Source organism: Carettochelys insculpta, chromosome 7 (assembly GCF_033958435.1).
Source record: "Carettochelys insculpta isolate YL-2023 chromosome 7, ASM3395843v1, whole genome shotgun sequence".
Lineage (NCBI taxonomy): Eukaryota > Metazoa > Chordata > Testudines > Carettochelyidae > Carettochelys > Carettochelys insculpta.
In genome coordinates, this window is record NC_134143.1 from 68,247,358 (window position 1) to 68,274,015 (window position 26,658).

At 43.1% G+C, this 26,658-nt stretch overlaps 1 protein-coding gene across 1 annotated transcript in view; it reads left to right on the plus strand.

Annotated features, from left to right (window-relative positions):
• The window catches only part of SORCS1 (sortilin related VPS10 domain containing receptor 1), a 474,417-nt gene that overhangs the window by 296,042 nt on the left and 151,717 nt on the right, over positions 1–26,658 (plus strand). The window contains exon 4 of the mRNA XM_074999892.1: positions 12,257–12,415. Coding sequence (XP_074855993.1) covers positions 12,257–12,415 — 159 coding nt within the window. The remainder of the gene's footprint in view (positions 1–12,256; positions 12,416–26,658) is intronic.

The window sequence follows — 26,658 nt, forward strand, 5'->3', positions numbered from 1 at the left end:
GGTACAGCTGTGTCTTACCTTGTTCAAGGCCTATAGCAGTTAGCAAAGCCCATCAGAAGATGAATAGAGACAGTGTTTGTCCCTGCCATTCCCCTATTGCCTTTGAACTACTCTGCAGGCCTTTATTTAACCCTGCATACCCCAAAAGTGATTAGGACACTGTCAGCCGATGGCCGGGTACGGGTGCCCAAGAGTCTGCTCCGTGGAGGCAGTGCAACTCAGCACCCAGCTTTTACTGCACCTTACCACTGACCAGGCTGAATACAGCCAAACCGGCTAAGGTTCTTTGTTTGTGTTTGGCCGAGTTACAGCAACTAGAAGGAGTCAGGTTGAAGCTTAAACATGGTTACTATTTAGTACAAAGCAGAAATGAAAATCTTAATGGTTACAGAATTATATAAAATCTTAATGGTTACAGTTGCAGGAAAAGTTAGATAGAATCTTAATGGTTACACTGTTATTGCTCTATTTGCTTAGCTACTATAGTAGGATGTTACAAATGACATGTCAATTAGAGAAAGTTACCCATTTGAGGACCAGACGCCTCAGGCTAAAGAGCTCTTACTATTATATGTGCACAAAAAAAACAGTGCAGGTATAATTCTCACCCCTGCGTCCTTTGACTCCGGCGTAGCCAAGGTCATTCACTGAATCCCTCAGGAAGAACTGTGTGAGGAAGGGGGTCCCCTAGATCCTCGGGAGGCAATGACCTTACCTGACCAGCCGGCACAGGAAATTAGAGCTCAGTTAGAGTAGGCTGCCGGGCCCCTCTTTATACCCCTTTGGGCACGTTGGTTATTGCTTATCTCAAGGTACCAATTGTACTGGTTCGTCTCTGTGACGCCAGCGCTTACAAGGCAGTTACACTTGTAAGGACAGAGATAACTAAATTTATAGAAACGGGGCAAACTTTCACACGGGCAGAAAAGTTCCCCTCCTGGGACCAAGTGTGGGCGGATCAGCTGTCGATGCCAGCCAAGGGCAGCTTAAAGCCCCGAGGCCTCCAACTAGCCTGTTAGTCCCCTTATCTGTATTCTTCAGTCCAGGGTCATGCTGACATAGCACATCTGTGTTTGTGAGGCACCAGCAGACAGTGTGCTCTCAAAACATTCCAACACTGTGCTGTCTCTTTGTGCTGTGTGCTCTGAGGCAACTAAGAGGGGCAGGCAAGATGGAGCAGAGCAGGGGGAGTCTGTCTGGCTACAGACACTCAACAGGGAAGTGAAAAACCTGGGCTTGAGTACCTATTTTTTGCCGGGTTCATTGCTGAGACTGGAACCCAGATCTCCGCCATCAGAGGTGTGCACTAGCCGCCAGGCATGTCTGCCTGTTCTTTTAATTGAAAAGCTTAATTTTCCTCCCAGTGCAAACTGGGACCCGTTTCTGAAATCTCAGCAGTATTTATGGGATGAGAAAACTGTTTCCCTTTCTACTTGAGAACACCTATAGGTAACTGAGCATAAAACATATTAATGAGGTGGTGTTATAGTCATCCCAAAGCTTTTATACATTGAAAGAGAAGGTTAAAGTTAAAAGAAATACAAACACTGTAAAACAGGAAATGTACCATTTAGAGATCAAACAAGTTTAAATCTGCTCTGTTCTGACACCTGTCAATAATCAATGCACTATGTCAGGGAAATCTTGCTGTTATTGTTTTCAATAGTGTTTTCCTATTTTGATATCAATAACATTCCAGGACATGAGTGATTTTTCTCAGAGCTTGCAAAGTTGTTAGGCAGCTTGCCATGAATCGAACAAAGGGAAATAATACTCTTGGTTTTGTTCAGCTCTTGAAAAAGAAAAGTTGAAACTGCATACAGAAAGCCTTCAGGGAGCAGATGGCTTCTTTTTTATCTCTTTCTAGTTAAAGACTACCTTGAAGGAGAGAGATCTATTTTAAGAATTCAGTTCATGTGTAGGAAAAACAGCTGGTTTCCTGGGAAGGCTGATGTTTCTCACATTGCTGGACCACAGGCAGTGCTTTAATATGTAGTCAAGACAAACAAAATAAAGATTTGGTAGTGAGAGAACAGCTTCTGTTCACTTTGGAGGGAATTATGTGTAGTCAATGATTTTCAGGACCTGGTCCAGAGTGGGGACCTGTGAAAGGAGTACATTTGTAGAAGACAAAGGACAAGTTATTTTTGTGTTTCCGTAAAAAACTGGGGGTCACAAAGTGAAATTAATGGGTAACAGGTTTAAAATCAACAAAAGGCAGTTTTTCTTCACGCTGCACATAGTAAGCCTGTGGAACTCCTTGCTGGAGGAGAGGAGGTTGTGAAGAGCAAGACTTTAGCATGGTTCAAAAAAGAACTCGATAAAATTCATGGTGGTTAGGTGTATCAATGGCTATTAGCCAGGATGGGTAGGAATGGTGTCCCCAGCCTCTGTTTGTCAGAGGCTGGAAATAGGTGACAAGAGAGGGATCGCTCTAGCGATTACCTGTTTTGTTCACTCCTTCTGGGACATCTGGCATTTGCCTCTTTGGGCAGACAGGATACCGGGCTAGATGGACCTTTGGTCTGACCCAGTGAGGCCGTTCTTATGTTTTAAGGCCCAACCCAGAGAGACAAAGCATCAGCACCTCCACTTGATGCACATTTATATAACAATTAGCACATGGTAGTGACCTATATGTATGTGCTGTGCCCTGTGTTGGCATTCACTGTAAACCCTACCTAAGTGCTTCCTGCACACCCCCACCAGTACCATAAGAGTCAAGAGTAGACGATCTTCACCATATGGGGCAGATACCTTGTCCCATATTTGTTTGTGATGGGTGAATTGTTGATGTTTAGCATATTGACAAATGGCATCTGATCTGTCCAGTATGGAAGGTTGGCAACCCGAGGAGCCAATAGTCCATTGAGACAACTTTATACGCACAGCAAAGAAATGTGGAAATTCTGCCTACAAAACAGTGTGGTCAGACTGATTCAGCTTAAAATAGCGATGGTTAAATGCTAAAACAGAGATCAGCAATCTCTGGCCAGGTGCCAAGAGTGGCCCATGAGCTGATTTTCATTGGCACATGAGGTGGAAGGTCAGCCCCGTCCTTCCTCCCCCAGGCAGCCGGGAGCTTGCTCAAAGCCATGCCACCTGTTCATTAACAAAAGACCAGCTAATGATAGCAATCACCACCTAAATGGTAAAGCTCTGCATCTGAATTTGTTTATGAATGAAACTATGAATGAAACTAAATAGGACTATCAGTGACTTTAAAAGGATCACTTGGACCATACATGGAGGTCAAAAGCTCAAATTTTGGCACTCTGCCTCAGAAAGGCTGCTGACCCCTGCACTGAAACATGAGGCCTTTAACTATTTACATAAATATGAGTGCTGTATTCTGTTCGGTTGAGTCACTGGTCACATGACTACTCACAACAGGTTGAACCTCTGTAATCTGGAATTCCTGTGTCCAGCAACATCCATGGTCTGGCATCGTTGGTGACTCTGTTAAAAATATCCTGTCTGTTCCCACCTGAGATTCCCAGGGTTACACTAGTGTTTTTGGCTCTGGCCTTGCATTAGGAACTTGTGTCTAGCTAGTGATCCAACGCAACCCTCATATGTTTTTCAGAGTCAGTGCTCTCCAGTTAGTCTCCCCTCCTGCCAGTGTGGCCTACATTCTTGGTTCCTGGCAATTCCCATTCACCAGTGCGTTACCTTTGCCTGGTTTGTTTCATCTTCTTTTCATGCAGGGTCTGAAAAGGGCACAAATATTGTGTTCATTGAGCAATTTAACGTCAAAAGGCATCACACTGAAATTCACATGTGAATTTCAGAATAAGCAGATCCCACTTACACCTGATTTCAGTACTGTTCTTGGAAGTCTGTGGGCCAAATTAGGAAGTGAAATTTAAAATGGCATAAACTAGATTGACAGTGGGACTCCTCATCTTCCAATTCTCTTGCACTCAGTCGCAGAGTTGGAGAATCTAAATGGATGTAATTTACATGTAGAGGAGCCAGAGAAAAACGTGTGGGTGGGTGGGGAGCATGGATCTATTTATTTTTGTAAGTCTTTCTGGTGTCACTACCTTATACCAAAGAAGGAAAGTAGGAAGAAAAATAAATCAATCAATAAACAAATAAATAAAAAGATTTGTGTGAAGTGTTTAAAATCTAATGGATCACTGGATAATGAGATCAACGCGCGAATATCCAAAGCGAGCCAGGCACTTGGCTGTCTGCGTACAGAGCTGTTGTTCTCTCATCTCTTTTGTACGGGTGCGAAACATGGACAATATATAGGCATCACATCAAGCAGCTCGAAGCATTCCACATGCGCTGCCTCCGTAACATCATGAAGATCTGCTGGTAAGACAAAGTGCCCAATCTTGAGGTCCTCGAGAGAGCCCAGATGACAAGCATCGAAATGATGATTATGAAGTCACAACTACGTTGGACTGGTCATGTCAGCCGCATGGATGCCAACAGAATCCCTCGCCAGCTTCAGTATGGTCAGCTCTCCCAGGGCATCTGGCGTATAGGTCATCCATTGAAACGCTACAAGGATACCATCAAAGCCAATCTGCAGTACAGCAGTATCACACCTAGGGACCTTGAGGACGCCGCCAGTGACAGAACAGAGTGGCGTGCAACAGTCAGAAATACCTGCACTGCCTTTGAGGAAGACCGCTGCTGGCGTCCACAAGAGGCACGCGAACGACGTCACAGAGCATCAGCAATGCACAACCCACAGATTGCGAACTTCCCATGCACCATCTGTGACAAAATGCGCACCTCTAGAATTGGCTCATACAGTCACCAGAAGGCACACCATGAGACCAATAACAGATGATCTGCACAGATTTGTCATCATCAGATCGATGGACTACCATTATTATTATTATTATTATTATTAAAATCTATTAGTTGCACTTCATGTTTATTTGTCACCTTTTGGAAAAGCAAATAACGTTTCCTCCTTTGCAAGGAGAGGGTGATAAACAGGGAGCATGTGTTCAGCTGCTGAAGCCTGTGTCTATTCCATTGACTTTCTGTGAAAAAAACAATTCATCTGAAGTGCAGCCTGTGCTCACAGTGGCATGCATGAGTAAAAGGGCTGTGAGTGCTTCTGGGCACTGATCTGAACAGAAAGTAATTACCTGTTCTGTGGGATCCTGGGTGTTCATTCCTCCTGGATGTAGACCGAAGAAAGCAGCAGTGCCAAGACCAATTTAACAAAGGACTCCCTCTGGAAACATGAATGGCTTGGATAGGGCTTTCATTGTCTAAAATTATTTTTAATAGCTCAACTTGATGGGAAAGATCAGAGAGCTTTTATTTTCAAAGTTTTCTTTTACATAATCTACTCTGGCTAAAATGATCATGTCAGAATCACCCCATGGGGTCTCACCATTCTGATAGCTTACTGCTTGGAAGTAAGGGTGAAGATTCCCAGTCACAGTCCATCCACATCCTCACTCTGTAAGGAGCTGTGCAAACATCTAACGCAGACACAGGCCCTGCCCAGAGGATGTTACAATTGAAGTACTCCAGGGTCCATTCTCAAAATGTGGCCAGTACCAGATACTTCAAAAGAAGATACAAGAAAGCAAGGTTTATTCCCTGCACCATTTTATTTTATACTCTGTTTAGATTATGACAGTGAGAGGTCCTGTAGCACTTTATAGATTAATGGATTTATTGGATAGTAACCGAGAGGTAGCCATGTTAGTCCGTACTTCAACAAAAGAAAGCAGCAGAAATGCAGCACTTTAAAGACTAACAAAATGATTTTTTCAGTGATGAGATTTCATGGGAGAGACCCACTTCATCAGATCTGATGAAGTATGTTTATTGAAGCATAAGCTTTCGTGGGCAAAGACCCACTTCATCAGAGTCATCTGATGAAGTGGGTCTTTGCCCACGAGAGCTGATGCTCCAATAAATCTGTTAGTCTATAAGGTGCCGCAGGACCTCACATAGTTTTTGAGGATACAGACTAACACAGGGACCCCTCTGATACTTAAATTATAATGTGTTTTATTGCTGGTGGTGGGTTTTTTTCACAGGGTGGGGGAGTTGTGTTTAATCCTGTACAGTGTAAGGGTGTATGCTTTCATAGTGCTTGTTCTCAGGGGGACGGGATCTCCCTGTGCCTCCTCTACATCAAAGGAAAGTCTGATTTGTAGCACTAAAACCAACTTAGATCAGTGATTCCCAACCTGGGGTCTGTGAAGGTATTACAGGGGGCCTGTGAAAAAAATAAAATATAAATAAAAATGATCATAGAAAATAAGTTTTAAATAAAGTGCAAAGTTACAATTAATTATTATATTTAAATTAAATGTCTTGCAGTAATGTTATTTATTGCTGTCCAAAAATCTATGTTGTGGTTTCCTTTTTCATTTCATGAAGTATGCATAACGTAGGTGGCTGTGTCTGTGAATGGTTTTGGGGTGATTGGGGGTACACCACACTAGTGAAAAGGTTGGGAGCCACTGCCTCAGACCATCCAGACAAGAAGAATTTTAAAAACCAAGTGTACTTGCATAAATGTATTCACCATTCACATGTTGTTAGTTTGGACAATAAAACTAGAACAATCTTTCTATGTCTCTGCCTCCCACCCCTCTGCTCTCCCATTCTCCCCTTTTTTCCAGTCCATTTCACTTTGTGATTCTCATGCTTTGGCTGTTCTCCTCAGGCTCCCAACTCTGACTACGTAAAAGCAAATATTTTGTAACTAAGTTTGCTCTGAAGTTTCCATGTTAGCAGCCTGCGGTTCTGATTCCTCCATACACGAGAACTGCATGGGAATATGCCACCTGAGGGAGTTCTAACTTGTGTTATCCTCTTAAAATGAAGTCTTGTACAGTGGGTGCTGATGTAGCAAACAAGGATAGAGAAACATAAACGAAGGAAAGATGGTCCAATGGTTAGTGCGTTAACCTTGCGAAAACTGTGTTCAGCTCTCTCTACCACAGCTTTCCCTGGATGACCTTGGCTGAATTGTTTAATTTCTTCATGACTCAGTTGCTCATTTGTAGGCTGGGATGATGGCAGTACGCTCTCTGATGGGGGTGTTGTGAAGATAAATGCATGAATGGTGGTGAGTTGAAGTGTGTAAATACTGTGGAAGTGGGAGTGATGTAAGTACTATGACAGAAGAATGAGAGACTGGAACTGACCTTGGCTAAGGAAGCTTCTTAGAGTCACAATCCAAAGCCCGTTGAAATTGATGGAGTGACTCGTTATCTTCAACAGCAACGAAGGGTCCTGTGGCACCTTATAGACTAACAGAAAAGTTTTGAGCATGAGCTTACATGAGCACAGACTCACTTCCTCAGATGCTGGTCTTGGAAATCTGCAGGGCCAGGTATAAATAAGCCAGAGCAAGGGTGGGGATAACAAGGTTAGCTCAGTCAGCAAGGGTGAGGCTTACTACCAGCAGTTGATCTGGAGGTGTGAACACCAAGGGAGGGGAAGCTGCTTCTGTATTTAGCCAGCCATTCGCAGTCTTTGTTTAAGCCAGAGCTGAGGGCATCGAATTTGCAGATGAATGGTAGCTCAGAAATTTCTCTTTGGAGTCTGGTCCTGAAATTTCTTTGCTGTAGGATAGCTACTTTTAAGTCTGCTACCGTGTGGCCTGGGAGATTGAAGTGGTCGCCTACGGGTTTTTGTATATTGCCATTTCTGATGTCTGATTTGTGTGCGTTTATTCTTTTACGTAGAGACTGTCCAGTTTGTCCGATGTATATGGCAGAGGGGCATTGCTGGCACATGATGGCATAAATTATATTGGTAGATGTGCAGCTGAATGAACCCATGATGGTGTGGCTGATCTGGTTAGGTCCTGTAATGGTGTTGCTTGTTTAGATACGTGGGCAGAGCTGGCAACGAGGTTTGTTGCATGGATGGGTCCCTGAGTCACAGTGACTGTGGTCCGGTGTATGGTTGCTGGTTAGGATTTGCTTCAGGTTGGCAGGTTGTCTGTGGGCAAGGACTGGTCTGCCTCCCAAGGCCTGTGAAAGTGGGGGGTCATTGTCCAGGATGGGTTGTACATCCATAGCCTCAGAAACAACCCTGACATTATAATCAAAAAGTCAGATAAAGGAGGAGCTACTGTCATCATGAACAGGTCTGACTACCAGGAGGAGGCCTCCAGACAACTCTCCAATACCAAATTTTACAGGCTACTTTCCTCAGATCCCACCAAGGAATACACTAAGAAACTACACCATCTGCTCAGGACACTCCCTACACAAGCACAAGAACAGATTTATAGCAACACACCTCTAGAGCCCTGTCCGGGGCTATTCTACCTACTACTCAAGATCCACAAACCTGGAAATCCTGGACGCCCCATCATCTCAGGCATTGGCACTCTCACTGAAGGACTGTCTGGTTATGTGGACTCTGTCCTCAGACCCTATGCCACCAGCACTCCCAGCTATCTCCGAGACACCACTGACTTCCTGAGAAAACTGCAAGACATTGATGACCTAACAGAAAACACTATCCTAGCCACCATGGATGTAGAGGCTCTCTGTACCAACATCCCACACAAAGATGGAATAAATGCTGTCCGGAACAGTATCCCTGATGATGCTACAGCACATCTGATGGCTGAGCTCTGTAACTTTATCCTCACACACAACTATTTCAGATTTGGCGATGACATATACCTTCAAATCAGCGGCACAGCTATGGGTACCCTCATGGCCCCTCAATATGCCAATATTTTCATGGCTGACCTGGAACAGCGCTTCCTTAGCTCTCGTCCACTAACACCCCATCTCTGCTTACGCTACATTGATGATATCTTCATCATCTGGACCCATGGGAAGGAGACTCTGGAGGAATTCCACCGGGACTTCAACAACTTCCACCCCAACATCAACCTCAGCCTGGAACAGTCCACACAGGAGATCCACTTCCTGGACACCATGGTGCTAATACACGATGGCCACATCAATACCACCCTGTACCGTAAACCTACTGACTGCTACGCCTACCTTCATGCCTCCAGCTTCCATCCCAGACACACCACACGATCCATTGTCTACAGCCAAGCACTAAGATATAACCGCATTTGCTCCAACCCCTCCGACAGAGACAAACTACTACAGGATCTCTACCAAGCATTCTTGAAACTGCAATACCCACCTGAGGAAGTGAAAAAACAGATCAACAGAGCCAGACGTGTGCCATGAAGCCTCTTACTACAGGACAAGCACAAGAGAGAAACCAACAGAACACCACTAGCCATCACCTACAGTCCTCACCTAAAACCTCTACAGCGCATCATCAGGGATTTACAACCCATCCTGGGCAATGATTCCCCACTTTCACAGGCCTTGGGAGGCAGACCAGTCCTTGCCCACAGACAACCTGCCAACCTGAAGCAAATCCTAACCAGCAACTATACACCGGACCACAGTCACTCTAACTCAGGGACCCATCCATGCAACAAACCTCGTTGCCAGCTCTGCCCACATATCTACACAAGCAACACCATTACAGGACCTAACCAGGTCAGCCACACTATCATGGGTTCATTCAGCTGCACATCTACCAATATAATTTATGCCATCATGTGCCAGCAATGCCCCTCTGCTATATACATCGGACAAACTGGACAGTCTCTACGTAAAAGAATAAACGCACACAAATCAGACATCAGAAATGGCAATATACAAAAACCCATAGGCGACCACTTCAATCTCCCAGGCCACACAGTAGCAGACTTAAAAGTAGCTATCCTACAGCAAAGAAATTTCAGGACCAGACTCCAAAGAGAAATTTCTGAGCTACCATTCATCTGCAAATTCGATGCCCTCAGCTCTGGCTTAAACAAAGACTGCGAATGTCTGGCTAAATACAGAAGCAGCTTCCCCTCCCTTGGTGTTCACACCTCCAGATCAACTGCTGGTAGTAAGCCTCACCCTTGCTGACTGAGCTAACCTTGTTGTCCCCACCCTTGCTCTGGCTTATTTATACCTGGCCCTGCAGATTTCCAAGACCAGCATCTGAAGAAGTGAGTCTGTGCTCACGAAAGCTCATGCTCAAAACTTTTCTGTTAGTCTATAAGGTGCCACAGGACCCTTCGTTGCTGTTACAGATCCAGACTAACACGGCTACCCCTCCGATCGTTATCTTCAATCGGCTTTGGATCAAGCCATTGATTTGCATTTATTTCTGCTGTAGTTGCTCTAGTACGACTAGTGTTTTGCTTTGTGATTGTTTCAAATACTGTCATAAGCAACCTTTCTTTTTCAGGGGAGAGTCACGGTAGAATATAAAATTGATCTTGATACACTTAGCTGTGGCTGTACAATTACAGAAATAATGCTGAAAGAACAAGGGAGAGAATAGCATAAGTCTGGGTGGTTTGGTTTGAGAAACAAAACAGTTTTACTTGGCCTATTGAAAGCGGATGATCTGTGACTTCCCATTTAATAGTAATTCATTTTTTTCTGTGCCAGCCAATGTGAAATCACTACCTTAGGATAATGAACTTGATCGTTTCTAATGAATATAATAATAGCTAGTCCTTATCTAGCCGTTATCATCAGCAGGTCTCAATGCACTTTACAAAAGGAGATAAGTATCAGAGAGGTAGCTAGCCGTGTTCGTCTGTATCTTCAAGAACAACAAGAAGTCCTGTGGCACCATATAGGCGAACAGGTATTTTGGAGCATAATCTTCCGTGGGTAAAGATCTGCTTTGTCAAATGCATACAAAAGGAGATATATTTTTCCCTCCCCCACCCATTTTACAGCTGGGGCTAACATGACTCCAGTAAGGTCACAAGCAGGACAACAGCGGATCTGGGAGTAGATCGTAGGTCTCGTGAATCTCAGTCCAGTAAGTTATCCACTAGGAAACACTGCAGTGCAGTTTTGGATATTTAGAAGTTTGCGGGTCATCCATCTAGAAATACAGAACTTCTGTGTATGTTACGTAGGCATACACACAGATGTGCATAGTGAAATTTCTCTATCTATAGCTACTCTATCTTTCTGGATCGATATGGTGCCTCCTAAATTAGAATTTGTGATCTTTGTGTCTTCCCCTCCTCCTCCTTTCTGACTTGGTCCACCTTCTATTGCTGACTGGTAGGTGGGGGAATATTGAAAATTTCTGAAGTGCTTGAAGACAAATGAACATTCCCACTGGGAAATTCTCCATGCTGTTTCTTTCAGTTCAGGCTTCTCCAGGAGCTGGTTTATGCCTGGCATTTTTGGAGACTGTAAACCCTATATTTAAAAAACAACACTAATGATACAGAGCTTTCATCTTGCTGTAGGCAAAAGTCTTTCAAAGCTTTTGTGCTTGCAATTTTGTGCTGTCTCACACTCTCTTCCTTTGTGGCATTGTTTTTTCTCTTGCTGGAAGTCTAAAGTAATTTTCTGTAGTTCTCAAACCTATTTTCTGCATGCAGAGGCAGGAGGGCTGACTCCCAAACTTCTCTCCGATTCATCGGCAATGCACTCCAATTAGTAAGTTAATTGGTGGTGAATGGTTGTGGAGCTACAAGCCAGGCATCTGCTGTATTTCTGCTCTAAGACCTTTGGACTAAGCTTAAGGAATAATTGATACATTACTGAAACCGTAATTCATAGTATCACGGAAATTAGAGATGGAAAGAACTTGTGGCTAATGAGCATCTCCTTACTAAAGCAAAGTTGCTCCTTTCAGAGAGCCAGGTTATAAAATCTCAAGCAAGGAAACTTCCCACCACCTTCTATCTGTGGACTATTCTTCAGTCTAACAGATTCCAACACTTGGAATTGAATTTTCTCTCTCTCTTTTTTTTGGCAGTCTACATTTTCGTCTGCTTATGAAACATGATTGCACATTGTACATTATCTGCTTAGCTTGATAGTTAGATCTCAAAAAGGATAATAGCAAACTTTTGCTGTTAACTTTATCAAAGTTCATGTTTTGGTGTTGGCTGTCCTAGTTCAGAACTTGACAATGGTCACAAATGGGACTGTCTGATTTAACTTTTAATCTGTTATAACTAGTCATGCTCATTTTAAGTGACCTCGCTGTCTGTCCAATTGGTACATACTTTTGATACATGTACACAAAGAGTTATCATATATTGTTGTACTTTCATAATATTGGTCACATGTAGTTTATTCTATTTGCTACACTCAAGTCTTACAGTCTAATTTTTACAGTGTCTTATCCCTAAAATATATCAGTTTTCATCACGTTTACCTGTAAGTCTTGGCTATTTCCTCATCTTTCCATTTGACTCGTCTCAAGTATGACTCTTCTGTCCCTATAGATTATGTTGCTGACTGACCCAGAGATAGAGAGCAGTTTACTCATCAGCTCTGATGAAGGGGCCACCTATCAAAAGTATCGGCTGAACTTCTACATTCACAGCCTGCTCTTCCACCCCAAGCAGGAGGACTGGATTCTGGCATACAGTCAAGATCGGAAGGTAAGAAAAGATCTTGCCACCTTCTTTACCAATGATGTAACATTTCCCCACCTCACAAGCACGAACATTTAGTGCTTGTTTTTGCTAGAGGGCCTCTGTTTCTGCATGTGTAACTCACACACATAGGTGTGGTTCACTGTCCCATATCGTGGCACTTCAACCATTTGGAGTAAATTTAGGGATTGGCTCCAGATTAGACCCTTAATTGTGTTCTGTTTTTATTTGTTAGTTTAAACTGTTGATGCCAAGACAGTAGCATTGATAATGCGCAAAGTTGTTCAGTACAGGTACTTGGATAATGGTACACAGTGAGGATATATCTCTTCGCACTGAAAACGAATGGTGGTAGCCTCCTTGATTCAGAGTAACATACAGTCCTCCTTCTTCCTGCCTGCTTGGTATGTTATAAACCAGATGCTGATTGTCCAAGGCAGTAAATAAGTGACTTGAATTTCTTTTGGAGTATGCTTCTGTTGGTACAGATAAAGTCCTGGCTACAGAAACATGCCCCAATATTTTAAAAGCATCAAAAGTTTGTGAGGTACCTCAATTTTTGGATGAGTTTGAGACCATTTTAAAGGGGTCTGATTCTTCCAGCAATTTCTGCAAAACCACAGCACCAACAATCGCTAAATTTAGGCCTGATGAATATTTTAAAATCGGACGTCTTGATGGACTCTGCGTAGTCAGGTTGGTACACCATTCTAAATCTCCATTTGAGGTAAAGTTGAACAGTTCTGTATGGGGTTTGCGTACCCTGATGTCACCAAGCAGCTGGCTTTCAAGCTGGCACCACTTGTTGTCAGTCACTTCTTCACTGTGGTTTCTGTATTATGTAATTTAGCTCAGGTCTCTGACCTCTGACTCTGGGCCAGTGGCTGGTAGGGGGACCCATACCCTCTGTACATTGGGTTCAGCCCTGGGAGCCTTACTGGCTGTCATATCCCTTCCTGATGCTTTCCTGGGTCTCTTCCAACTCAGTCTCTCCCAGACTTTTTCCCCTGCTGCTTCGGGCCTGTATGCGGGAGTGGGAGAGCGGGGGCATGCAAATGCATGAAAAATTTGTCCAGTTTCTCTCCATACTGCACTCTGCAGGGGGAGCTTGCAGGGCATGATGGGGGAGATAAAGGCAGCCTGGGAGCTGTAGTTCCTTGGCCAGCTCCCAGCCTAGAAAGCTGGCTCTGGAGCAGGAAGGGACTACATTTCCCAGCATGCCTTAGCCACTAGCAGCGGGAAAAGCGGGGGGCAAAGTAGAAGCTGTGAGACCGCTGTAGTGCATGGAGAGGGCTGCTGCAAGGGGATGATCCTGTGAGTGGAGAACCTGGGTGCACAGAGAATAGGCAGCTTTGGCCCGGATCTCACCTTCAAAAGACTGGAATATTTTGGAATATTATTGATCACTTTCAATAAGAGAATTTCTATAAAACCTTTATTTTTACCATGTTATCGTAAAATCATTTTACCAATCACTTTCCACTGAAATTTTTCATTAATTGCTCTATGCACACTCACTGCATGACAATGTTGAACTCCTTTATTTTTTAAAAAAATGTGGCTGACATTCAATGACAAAGCATTTCCTCTCCCCTGCCCATCCCCAGCTATATATGGGCCTGTACTTCTGTATTTGGGCCTGTACTTCTCTGGACCGACCTTTCATTCAGGGCTGGGAATCTGGAGCCTACTCTCCACCCAGAATTTCTTCCTCACCATCTTTTAGTTTCCAAACAGTGCCTGCCAGGCTCCCTCCCAGCAGCCCCAACATAAGTCAAGCCTGGCTTTCCCTCCATATTCAGCCAGGGAACGCAACTAGTTGCTCAGGTCCACAGGAACCCATTCAGGGAATGTGTGGGGTATGCATATACCCATCATAAGCACCTTCCATTCAAGAATTTCAGTGTGGCTTACAAATATAAAAATAATTCTGAGGCAGCAGGTGGGAGAGCTGCAGGAGGAGGTGGCTAGGATGAGGAGTATCCAAATTCATGAACAATTCCTGGGCAGTATTCATGTGGAGACAGCTGAGGTAGATGTGCCAGTACACAGGACGGCTGACCCACCACTGGTGGAGGAGGAGATGGCTCAGGTTGGATGCTGACAGCAGGCAGTGCTCTACCCCTGCTCCCAACCCTCCCACCATGGTACTAGGAAACCATTATGCTATACTTAATACAGGAGACAAGGAATCACCCCATCCAGCAGAGGAGAAGCCTCGTACCCCACCACTGCGAGGAGGAAACGTAGAGTGGTGGTGGTTGGTGATTCTCTTCTGAGGGGGACAGAGGCGCCAATCTGTCGCCCTGACATTTCATCTCAGGAGGTGTGCTGCCTGCCAGGGGCCCTTATCCGAGATGTTACAGAGGTGTTGTCCAGGATTATCTGGGCCTCTGACTACTACCCCATGCTACTCGTCCATGTGGGCATTAACGATACTGCGAGGTGTGACACTGAGAGGATCAAGAGTGACTGCAGGGCTCTAGGAGTACGGGTGAAGGAGTTTGGGACGCAGGTAGTATTCTCTTCAAAGCTTCCTGTCAAAGGTAGGGGCCCAGGCAGAGACAGGTGCATCCTGGAGTTGAATGCCTGGCTGCATAAATAGTGTCGCCAGGAGGGCTTTGGCTTCCTTGACTATGGGATTCTATTCCAGGAAGGACTGCTAGGCAGAGATGGCGTTCACCTTTCGGGGAGACCCTATATGGACACAGACTGGCTAACCTAGTGAGGGCTTTAAACTAGGTTCAACAGGGATGGGGGGCAAAGCACACAGGTAAGTAGAGAAGATGGAGACCTGGGAGATGGGTTGGAAGAGGGAGGAGCATGGGCTATAGTGGCAGAGAAAAAGGAGGGTCAGCGCAAAATTGGGAGGCGAGATCAAATCAATATCTTAGATGCCTTTATACAAATGCAAGAAATATGTGTAATAAGCAGGAAGAACTGGACGTGCTAATAAATAAATACAACTATGACATGGTTGGCATCACAGAAACTTGGTGGGATAATACACATGATTGGAATTTTGGCATGGAAGGGTACAGCTGGCTCAGGAAGGATAGATGGGGAAAAAGGAAGAAGGTGGTGTTGCCTTGTATATTAAAAAGGTACACACGTGGACTGAGTTGGAGATGGACATAGGAAATGGATGTGTTGAAAGCCTCTGCATTAAGCTACAAGGGGTAAAAAACAAGGGTGATGTCCTGCTAGGAGTCTACTACAGGCTGCCTACCCAGATGGAAGAAGTGGATGACTTTTTTTTTAAACAACTAACAAAATCATCCAGGGCCCCGGATTTTGTGGTGATGGGGGACTTCAACTATCCAAATATGTGTTGGGAAACTAACACAGTGACACACAGACTGTCCAATAAGTTCTTAGACTGCATTGGAGACAACTTTTTATTTCAGAAGATTGAAAAATCTACCGGAGGTGAAGCTGTCCTAGATTTGATTTTAACAAATAGGGAGGAACTGATTGAGAATATGAAAGTGGAAGGTAGCTTTGGTGAAAGTGATCATAAAATCATAGAAACAAAAAGCAGTCAAGTAGCACTTTAAAGACTAGCAAAATGGTTTATTAGGTGAGCTTTCGTGGGACAGACCCACTTCTTCAGACCAGGTCTGGCTATGGTCTGAAGAAGTGGGTCTGTCCCATGAAAGCTCACCTAATAAACCATCTTGCTAGTCTTTAAAGTGCTACTTGACTGCTTTTTGTTTTGATAGTGTATAGACTAGCACGGCTTCCTCTCTGTTATTATAAAATCATAGTGTTTACAATTTTAAAGAAGGGTAGAAGGGAGAACAGCAAAACAGAGACAATGGATTTCAGGAAGGCGGATTTTGGTAAAGTCAGAAAGCTGGTAGGTAGGGTCCTGTGGGAAACAAGACTGAGGGGAAGAACAATGGAGGAGAGTTGGCAGTTTTTCAAAGAGACTTTATTAAGGGCCCAAAAGCAAGCTATCCCGCTGCGTAGGAAAGATAGAAAATATGGCAAAATATCACTTTGGCTTAACCAGGAGATCTTGTGAGATCTCAAAATAAATAAGGAATCATATAAAAAAAGGAAACTAGAACAAATTATGAAGGATGAACATAGGCAAACAACACAGGAATGCAGGGGCAAGATTGGAAAGACAAAGGCACAAAATGAGCTCAAATTAGCTACTGGCATAAAGGGAAACAAGAAGACTTTTTATAAATACATTAAAAGCAAGAGTAAGACTGAGGACAGGGTAGGCCCACTGCTCAGTGAGGAGGGAGAAACAGTAATGGGAAACTTGGAAATGGCAAAGATGCTTAATGACTTCTTTGTTTTGGTGTTCACTGAGAAGTCTGAGGAAGGAATGCCTAACATAGTGAATGCTAGTGGGAAAGGGGTAGGTTTAGAAGATAAAATAAAAAAAAGAACAAGTTAAAAATCACTTAGGAAAGGTAGATGTCTGCAAGTCACCAGGGCCTGATGAAATGCATCCTAGAATACTCAAGGATCTGGTGGAGGAGGTATCTGAGCCATTAGCCATCAACTTTGGAAAATCATGGTAGACAGGAGAGATTCCAGAAGACTGGAAAAAGGCAAATATAGTGCCCATCTATAAAAATGGGAATAAGAACAATGCAGGAAACTACAGACCGGTCACTTTTACTTCTGAGCCAAGATAGATAATGGAACAAGTAATTAAAGAAATCATCTGCAAACACTTGGAAGGTGATAAGCGGATAGGGAACAGCCAGCATGGATTTGCAAAGAACAAATCATGTCAAACCAATCTGATAGCTTTCTTTGATAGGATAACGAGCCTTGTGGATAAGGGAGAAGCAGTGGATGTGGTATACCTAGACTTTAGTAAGGCATTTGATATGGTCTTGCATAATATTCTTATCAATAAACTAGGCAAATACAACTTAGATGGGGCTACTATAAGGTGGGTGCAAAACTGGCTGGATAACCGTACTCAGAGAGTAGTTATTAATGGTTCTCAATCCTGCTGGAAAGATGCAACAAGTGGGGTTCCGCAGGGGTCTGTACTGGGACCGGTTCTGTTCAATGTCTTCATCAAGATGTGGAGAAATTGGAAAGGGTCCAGAAAAGAGCAACAAGAATGATCAAAGGTCTAGAGAACATGACTTATGAAGAAAGGCTGAAAGAATTGGGCTTGTTTAGTTTGGAAAAAAGAAGATTAAGGGGGGACATGATAGCAGTGTTCAGGTATCTAAAATGGTGTCATAAGGAGGAGGGAGCAAACTTGTTCTTCTTGGCCTCTGAGGCTAGAACAAGAAGCAATGGGCTTAAACTGCAGCAAGGGAGGTTTAGGTTGGACATTAGGAAAAAGTTCCTCACTGTCAGGGTGATCAAACACTGGAATAAATTTCCTCAGGGGGTTGTGGAATCTCCATCGCTGGAGATATTTAAGAACAGGTTAGATAAATGTCTATCAGGAATGGTTTAGACAGTACTTGCTCCTGCCATGAGGGCAGGGGGCTGGACTTGATGACCGCTCCAGGTCTCGTCCAGTCCCAGCATTCTATGATTTTATGATTCTTTGATTCTCCCAATACTTGTATGACACAATTATATATTCTCATCAGCTTGAGGAAACAGTGTCTTGCGACTGGTTTACACTAGACTTAGCTACATTGCTCAGGGATGTGAAAATCTACTCCTCCTAGCAACATTGTTAAGCTGACCTAAATCCCTGTATAGATAAAGTTACATCAGGGTGGATTACTACCCCTGGCAGGAGAGCCCCTTCCATTAGTGTAGGTGGTGTCTCCCTACCTACCTCTGTAGGCTTCCCCACGTAGACAAGCTCTGAGGGTTCATAAACAGCTTGCCTCACCATGTCAGAAATAAAGTTTAAAGAAATATTGGGAGTACAAGTTAAGCCTGTGTTCACCCGGAAAACCAGGGGCCTTCTAGTGTTATAGCCTAATCGCTATATAAAATTATAAATGTGAATAAATATATTCTGCCTCCCTGATTATCTGTTGTAGTCTGAATCACATACAGTGTCCTCCTCTTGGCTCTTGTCTTAATTTGTTGCGATAGCGGGAGCCGCAAGCACATTCTACATTGTGGAAGGGTTCATTTTAGTGCTAATTGAAATGATTCCTGGATACTTCATGTAAAACAAGGCCTTATTGAAACCCCACTGAAATCATTGAGCAAATGGGGACAGGGTTTGGCCTCGAGAATGTTAAGCATTTTGGGCCTCCTGAGATGAAAGAAATTGCATAATGGCATTACACTAACAGTCAGTGATGAATGGTGCTGCTCGGGATGGGTGGAATATGAATTTCTGTTGGTGCTATAGCTGGCTCGCCAAGGTGAGTGATAATCTTAGACAGCATAAGTAAGATTCACTGAAATTATGCTTCACAGTCCCAGAAGGGGACAAAGCCTGACAGCTGGAGACATAACTTCCTAGTTTCAACACGCAAATTATCTCTACTCTGTTATTCCCTGAGGAATTGTCATTGCTTAATTTCACAGGGCTACAAAGTGGCCTGCACCTATGAACTCCAGCTTTTTGGAAGGCCCTGAGGTGATTAGATAGGATGATAGAGCTGGATAGGATAGTGGAGTTTGTCTGGGTTTTATCTAGGAGGGTGCTTGATGGAGCTTTATACGAACAGTATTTCAGAGCAGTAAATATAATCGTTGTTGGTGACTAGAATATTATGTTACTTAGTGGGAGTTGTATCCCTGTGCAGAGGGTGGGCACAAGGCCCTCATAAATAGAGCTTACGTGGAACTCAGTGATGTACTACTCCCTGCATAGGGTTCTGATCCTAGCCCTTGGGAGCATTTCGCTTGACCTCAGTGGGCTTTGGATTACACCGGGGGTCTGCAACCTGCAGCTTCAGAGCTGCATGCAACTCTTTAAGGACTTTTATGTGGCTCCCAACACTATAGTTGCAAATTAAAGAAAAAGCTCTCCTGATTAGTTTTGATAAGTGGTGAACATCTAAAAGCCCCAAAATGAACAACTCATATCTAAATAGCAAATGATATGTGATCTTCAAACACTGGGTACCTCCTTCTAGCATTGTCCGGAGAGAGAGAAGATTTGAGAGTGAAAATCAGGAAGAGAGTGATGCAAACATGTGTAAAGTGTGAGGAAATGGAATATATGAAAAGTTTGTGAATGTCCTACAGTAAACATGCACCACATTACAAATCATTGTGTGCGCTGGTCTTAAAATAGGGGTTATAACAAGTATTGTTTGATTATTTATTAAAGACTGTTTCATATTCACATGCATCATGTCTCTTGAATTATTGAGTTTTTAACCGAATTGGAAAAGAAAATGGCTCTTGTCTCTATTTAGGTTGCCAACCCTTGGAGAGTAGCTGATAAACACGAAACACAAATCAGCTTGGAATAAATAAAACTAAAGGGTCAAGTTGTCCCGGAGATCGAGTGTAAATGGTCCCTAGTTTCATGTGCATGTCTCCAAAGACGGAAACTGACCTGGAGTAAATGGGTGATCTTGCTGGTTTTTATATTTATTACTATGAATGTTATGCAGTAGTACACAACCAACGACTATCACTTGCTCTTTTGACACCTTGTGCCAAGACTGTAGTTATGGCAATTGAATCCAACATTGAGTTGTTATTAACCAAGAGTCTTCCTAACCACGCAAACTGTAGAGAACTGTGTGGTGGCCAACCTGAATTGAATTTGTCCTCTGAGTCTGTACTCTAGTAGATAGGCTGTCCAACTCACCAAACCCCATCGCTACTCATGTCCATTTTCACCCATGCTGCAGAAGAAAGAGCAAGGATTCAAGGAGCGTGGTGAATGGCAGGAGGGGAGGCTGAATTGTCATGGAGCATGAGCCATTCCACCCTGGAAGCATTTCCTCAAGTTGAGGACTGAAATAGACCACCCAGGAAGTCTGGGAGGCTTACAGCATGCATTCTGTGACTTTCTGGGCATAGATCTTTCTTTTCCTGGGTTTACAATCCAATGCCTTTTGCCCAGATTAAATTCACTTGATAGGTTTTAGAGAAAGTATGAGAAAACTGGCGGCTGCTGTCTCCAACTGTTCTATGATTACCCTCATTTTTCTAGATGTAAGTACAATTGCTGTGTGGCGAACTCTCACTACATAATGGGAGAACTATTGTGTGGTTCTCCATTTTCTGAAAATGAAAAGTTACCTGTCAGAAGAAAACTCCAGACACAGTAAAACATTGCTGGGGACACACAAGCTTGTTGGAGTCCTGTACATTTTCACTAGGGTGGACTTAATCAGCTTGCTCATGTGGAAAGAGGCAGTTTCCCAGATATGTTATTTGTGTCTTTTCCTAGAGAGCCTTAAATAGCAGTTTGCATAATTAGAGCATGGAAAATAAATGGCTCTGCTTCATACAGAGTTGCCTTCCCCTGTTCAGATGGGTCAGCCGCACAGAGGCAATGACTAAAACTCATCCCTGAACAGCTTAGGTCTTTGAAGTGAAGGATTTCATGTGGGGAAAGTGTGGAGTTCTAATTGCACAGCTCAAAATAAATGTCTAAGTGCACTGAAGGGTTGATTGACAGCAGCCATAGCGGAGAAGCTGTTTTAAAATGGTCCTTCTTGGTTCCCTACTGTTCCTTTGATGTTTTAAATGGCATCTTGAAAGCAAGACTGCCTAGTTAAAGGGGACTGTCTCTGCTAAAGAGGCATTTCTAAGTGAAAAGATTTGTATTGAATTTCCTTAATATTTGATTTTGGCTGTCTTTCATTCATGTGAGTTTTACTCCCAGAGGGAAGCAGTACCAAACTGAGAGGTTTGGAGATGGAAGTTTGGTCATGTTGTAAAGTCACCAAATGTAGAGATCAGGGCTCTAGTCCTGGCTGAGTAACAAACCTCCTCTGTAAGTGTGGGTCCGTCACTTAAAACATCTCTGTTTCTGTGCTCGCCATGGGTAAAACGAGGATAATAATGCTTACCTGCCTCACAGAGTGCTGGAGATAAATAAATTAATGAAAGAAGTGCTCAAATTTGGTGGTGCTGGGTGCTGGTTAAGTAGATGCAGGTTGAACCTCTCTAATCCGGAACTCTCTCATATGACAACATTCGTTAGCCGGATGACCACTTGTTATGGGTGCGGCCAAGTGTCCCGCAGGTCCATAAATTTGTTTATAGCCACCAGTACTGACTGTCAATGTTCTGTGCTGTTATTTAGCTGTAAGTGATCCTTAAATGTCTTTTAAGAGCCCAGTAAGTAGTGGAAGTGTTGGTAATGTGCTAGACAATATTGGCCTTCCATGGTCTGTAAAGTTCTCTCATTCATCACAGGTCAAGACCTGAGAGGTCGGTTTTGCATGTTCATAATAAACGTGTCAAATCAAACCCCGGAAGATCAACCCTGAGCACACAGGTATTCCAGGTAGAGCAGACATAACCCTAGTTTGCTCTCAGTTGTGGTGCTTTCCCATGGGGGCTTCTAATTCCATAGACTGCAGGGAGTTACTCCTGCTTTACACCAGGATAAACAAAGGTGGACTCCAGTCCTACATCTCAGTAATAATGACACATTTTCTTCAATTAAGATTAAGATAAATATTTATCTAGGATTAAGTTTAATTGAGTGTAGCAAACCCATTGGCAATATTAAATGTGAAAAGAAAAACTAACATAGTGTGTGTGCTAATGTTTAATGGAGTCACTAGTTCAAACACCAAACTTATTCAGTAGGTCTTCGTATTTCCAATGTCCTCTATGATGGCAAAATACAAAAGGTAATTGTGCATTTGCAAAGCAGAAGGTGTTCCGCCCTGGTACCAAAATACATGTAACATTTCAGAAGAGCTTGGAAATTCTTGGAAGACCAAAAGCATTTTTATTTCAGCCAAATAAAGACTTTTTAAAAAAATATGTGAACTGAGACCCATATTTTTGAGAGCCATTGTGTATTTGTCGTGTGTGTGTGCAGGTGTGCACAGAAGAACACACATGTAAAACACCTGCTGTTGGAGTAGTGTGTGTGCAAAAGAAGTGCAGGTGTATATACTCTTAATCTACACCTGTGAACCAGGCATTTGGCATATGTATCTGCACACAATCCTTTTCAGACGCGGGTTGTAATTTATGGGTCAAATTGAACAGCAGTTGGATAGCCAATGCTTATGCAGTTCTGAGGATGAACAGGGGGTGCTATGAAAATCCTTCATCTGGCAGTACTTTGTTTTATTTTCTTACCGCTATGGTCAGCTGCCCAGCATTAACTTGGCAACAGGGATAAAGCTGTCAGATTGTATTTTTCTTTTAATTTGGCCATAACCTAGTGTACAAACTGTGATAAAACATGCCCGCCAAGTGCATCCATCAGGCTCTTACACACCTCACTAAGCATGATGTGTTGGGAAACAACATAAAATAAAGGAAATAAATAACAGATGGAAATAAAAGAACCAATAAAAACAAAAAGCTAATCCAGTGACTGGCTGATGGCACAGACAATCCAACTGGGAAGACAGAATTATAGAGAAGTACAGCTGGAAGGGGCCTCAGGGGATCACCAAGTTCAGTGTTTCTCAATGACCAATCCATGAACAGGGGCCAGTCCCTGAGATCGCATGACATAAAATAACCCAAATTACACGTACTACATGATGGGGTCAAATTTAGCTACGACAGATCAGGAAAGGGATCTTGGAGTTATAGTGGATAGTTCTCTGAAGACATCCATGCAGTGTGCAGCGGCAGTTAGTAAAGCAAATAGGATGTTAGGAATTATTAAAAAAGGGATCGATAATAAGACAAAAGATATCATACTTCCCCTATATAAAACTATGGTACGCCCACATCTTGAGTACTGCATGCAGATGTGGTCTCCTCACCTCAAAAAAGATATATTGGCATTAGAAAAGGTTCAGAAAAGGGTGACTAAGATGATTAGGGGCTTGGAACGGGTCCCATATGGGGAGAGGCTAGAGAGACTGGGACTTTTCAGTTTGGAAAAGAGGCGATTGAGGGGCGATATGATAGAGGTATATCAAATCATGAATGGTGTGGAGAAAGTGAATATAGAAAAATTATTTACCTTTTCCCATAATACAAGAACTAGGGGACACCAAATGAAATTGATGGGTAGTAGGTTCAAAACTAATAAAAGGAAATTTTTCTTCACACAGCGCACAGTCAACCTGTGGAACTCCTTGCCGGAGGAGGCTGTGAAGGCCAGGACTCTATTAGGGTTTAAAAAAGAGCTTGATAAATTTTTGCAGGTTAGATCCATAAATGGCTATTAGCCAGGGGTAAAGTATGGTGTCCTCGCCTTCAGTACAAGGGCAGGAGATGGATGGCAGGAGATAAATCACTTGATCATTGTCTTCTGTTCTCCTTCTCTGGGGCACCTGGCATTGGCCACCGTCAGCAGATGGGATGCTGGGCTGGATGGACCTTTGGTCTGACCCAGTATGGCCATTCTTATGTTCTTATGTTCTTATGACATGGTTTAGGAAGCCAGGAGCACCTGGTCAGTAGTATCAAAAAGGTTGAGAAGCACTGATCTAGTTCATCTGAGATAGGATACAGCTAGACTATCCCTGACAGGGGTCAATCTAACCCACTCTTAAAAATCTCCAGCAATTCCACAACCTCCCTACATAACTTGATCCATTTGCTTAACTCTTCTGAAAGTTAGAAAGGTTTAACCTAAATCCCCTTTGCTGCAAACTAAGCCTTTGTGGACACACAGAACAAAAAGTCTCCATCTTGTCTTACAACACTCACTTATACTTTTGATGCCTGTTACCTTTCCAATGCTCATCAGCTGTTTCATCTGTAGACTAAACATATCCACTTCTATCAGCCTTTTCCCACAGGTGCTCTGCTTGGTGGGAATGTGGTCAAGGTCTGTAAGGTAGGAGTGTTGAGTAATATTAATCACTATTTTTTTTATTGTTATGCATGTTATTAGGACAGAAATAGGCAATAAAAAAGCAGCGGCCCAACAGGGTTTGTACCTGGTGGGCCGCCGCCACTGTATTTAACTGCACCTTTGCAGGTATCAGGCAATCACAACTCTTTTTGGCCATTGTCATTTGCAGCCAATGGGAGCAGCAAGAAGTGGTGTGCTGGTCTGTGCCACTTCCCACCACTCCTCTTGTCTGTAAATGGTTATTCGTGGCCAATGAGACCTGCGATCTGCTGATACTGGTAGAGGTGCAGGTAATATTGACTAATCCTGGCAGACTGGATCTGGCCCATGATGAACCTATATGCCCCCTTTTGCTCAACTGCACAGTCTACAGAAACAGTAATTCTTGTCCCCCTTAAACCTGCTTGTGTGAGCACAAGGAATTTGTTTACTGCTTTGAAATCCTTGGGTATCTGTGTACAAGCAGGGGGGAAACACCCTTTCTCCCATAAGTTTTTACCATCCTGCAGATGTCTAGACGTTTTCTTACACTTCCATGAAAATATACCCATTTTCCATCTGAGAATGAATGTAATCTTGTAGATGGGGATGGGTGAGGAGACTTGGGTTTTAATCCTAGCTTTGTCACTGACCTGCTGTGTGCAACCTAGAGCAAGTCAGTTCAGCTATCTGTGCCTCAGTTTCCTCTCCACTGTCTTTCCTATTTTGTCTATTTATATCATAAGCTCTTCAGAGCCTCCATTGTTTCTTGCCATGTACGCAGTGCCAGTCACAATAGAACCCTGAAAACAGCTGGAACCTGAAGCACTACTGTTATAAAACTGACTAATAATTAATTTGGTGAAACTAGTGAACTTTTTCCTGAATTATATGAGAATTAGGCATTTTCCTTTCCCACAAATGCTCATTTTTATAGGGGAAAACACAAAAATTAAAAGACGGACTTTCCTTTCCACTTCCAAAATAATTGGCTCTATGGAAAACCAAAACAAAACAAAAAACCCACCTAAAAATTAACCCCCCCCAAAAAAAAAACAAAACCAAAAACAAAAAAACCCATCACCCTGAGAAGGATGCAAGTTTTTTTTTTTTAAGTAGAGCAATTTTTTTTTTCATATGGATCTCCTGGCTTCTGTACAAGTAGCTATGAAATTTGCAACACATTGGAATGTCTTACCAAGAGGACTGTTAAGTTCATCATTACCCAGAACCTTTCAATTGAGATTGGTCATCTCTCTGAGCGAGAGAATCTATTTTAAGCACAGGCTGCTATGCTAGGCACCGAAGTGTTTTTTTGCACAGGAAGAAAGCAAATCCTCTCTCCCTTCCCACGAACTTCTATGGAGTGCCTTATACAGAGAAGCTTGTAAGGGGTGTTGGTAAAAAACATGGTACTATAAGTCATTAGTTTTTGAGTTGCATGAATGCATCAAATCTTACAGATAAATTTCCATTCAAATTGGGCTGCAGTTTGTATGTTCACCACCCAAGCTGCATCTACACTATATTCCCCTTTCGAAAGGGGAATGCAAATGAGTGAGATCAGAAGTGCAAATGAGGCACAGATTTACATCTCTAGTGGCTCATTTGCATAATCTCATGCGATCTCACTTCTCAAAGAGACTGCTTTCAAAACAAAAATAGCCATGTAGCTGGGGTTCCATTGAGAACAAATCCCATTATCGAAAGAACCCTTATTCCTATTTTGTTTCAGGAAGCAGGGTACTTTCGAAAATGGGGTTTGTTTTTGAACAAACCCCATCTACACAGCTGATTTTATTTCAAAACTAGTCTCTTTCAGAAGTGAGATGGCATGATAATATGCAAATAAGCCATGAGATATGTAAATTTGTGCTTCATTTGCATTTCTGATCTCCCTCATTTGCATTCACCTTTCAGAAGGGGAATGTAGTGTAGATGCAGCCCCAGTGTGCCTCTTGGGAGACTGTGTGGGTAGTATTAAGAGAGAAGCGGGGGAGGGGGAAGAAGGGTGGAGAAAGAAGAAAAAAACTGCCTGTACATATTAGGCAGTATCCCCAGCACTCCACCTCCGGCATACTTACGCCAAGAGAAGCTCTTCATGTCATCTGTTCTTGGAGATGTGAACAATTTTGTGATTCTCTCAGAACAAGGTAAAGAATCAGAAAAAGAATAAAATGGAAATGAAAGTCAGGAATGGAAATGCAGATCTCAGTGTCTTTTAGAATGTCTGCTAGCCAGATACCCACAGGCATTTTCGCTTCCTCTTGTTCCCGTCGGCATTAAATAAACACCTAGTTATTTGATAAATATATTGGTGCCTTACATTTGTTGTAGCTGATGCAGTGATACAATTCAAAATGCTTGATATTTTGCAACAGAGTGTCTGGTT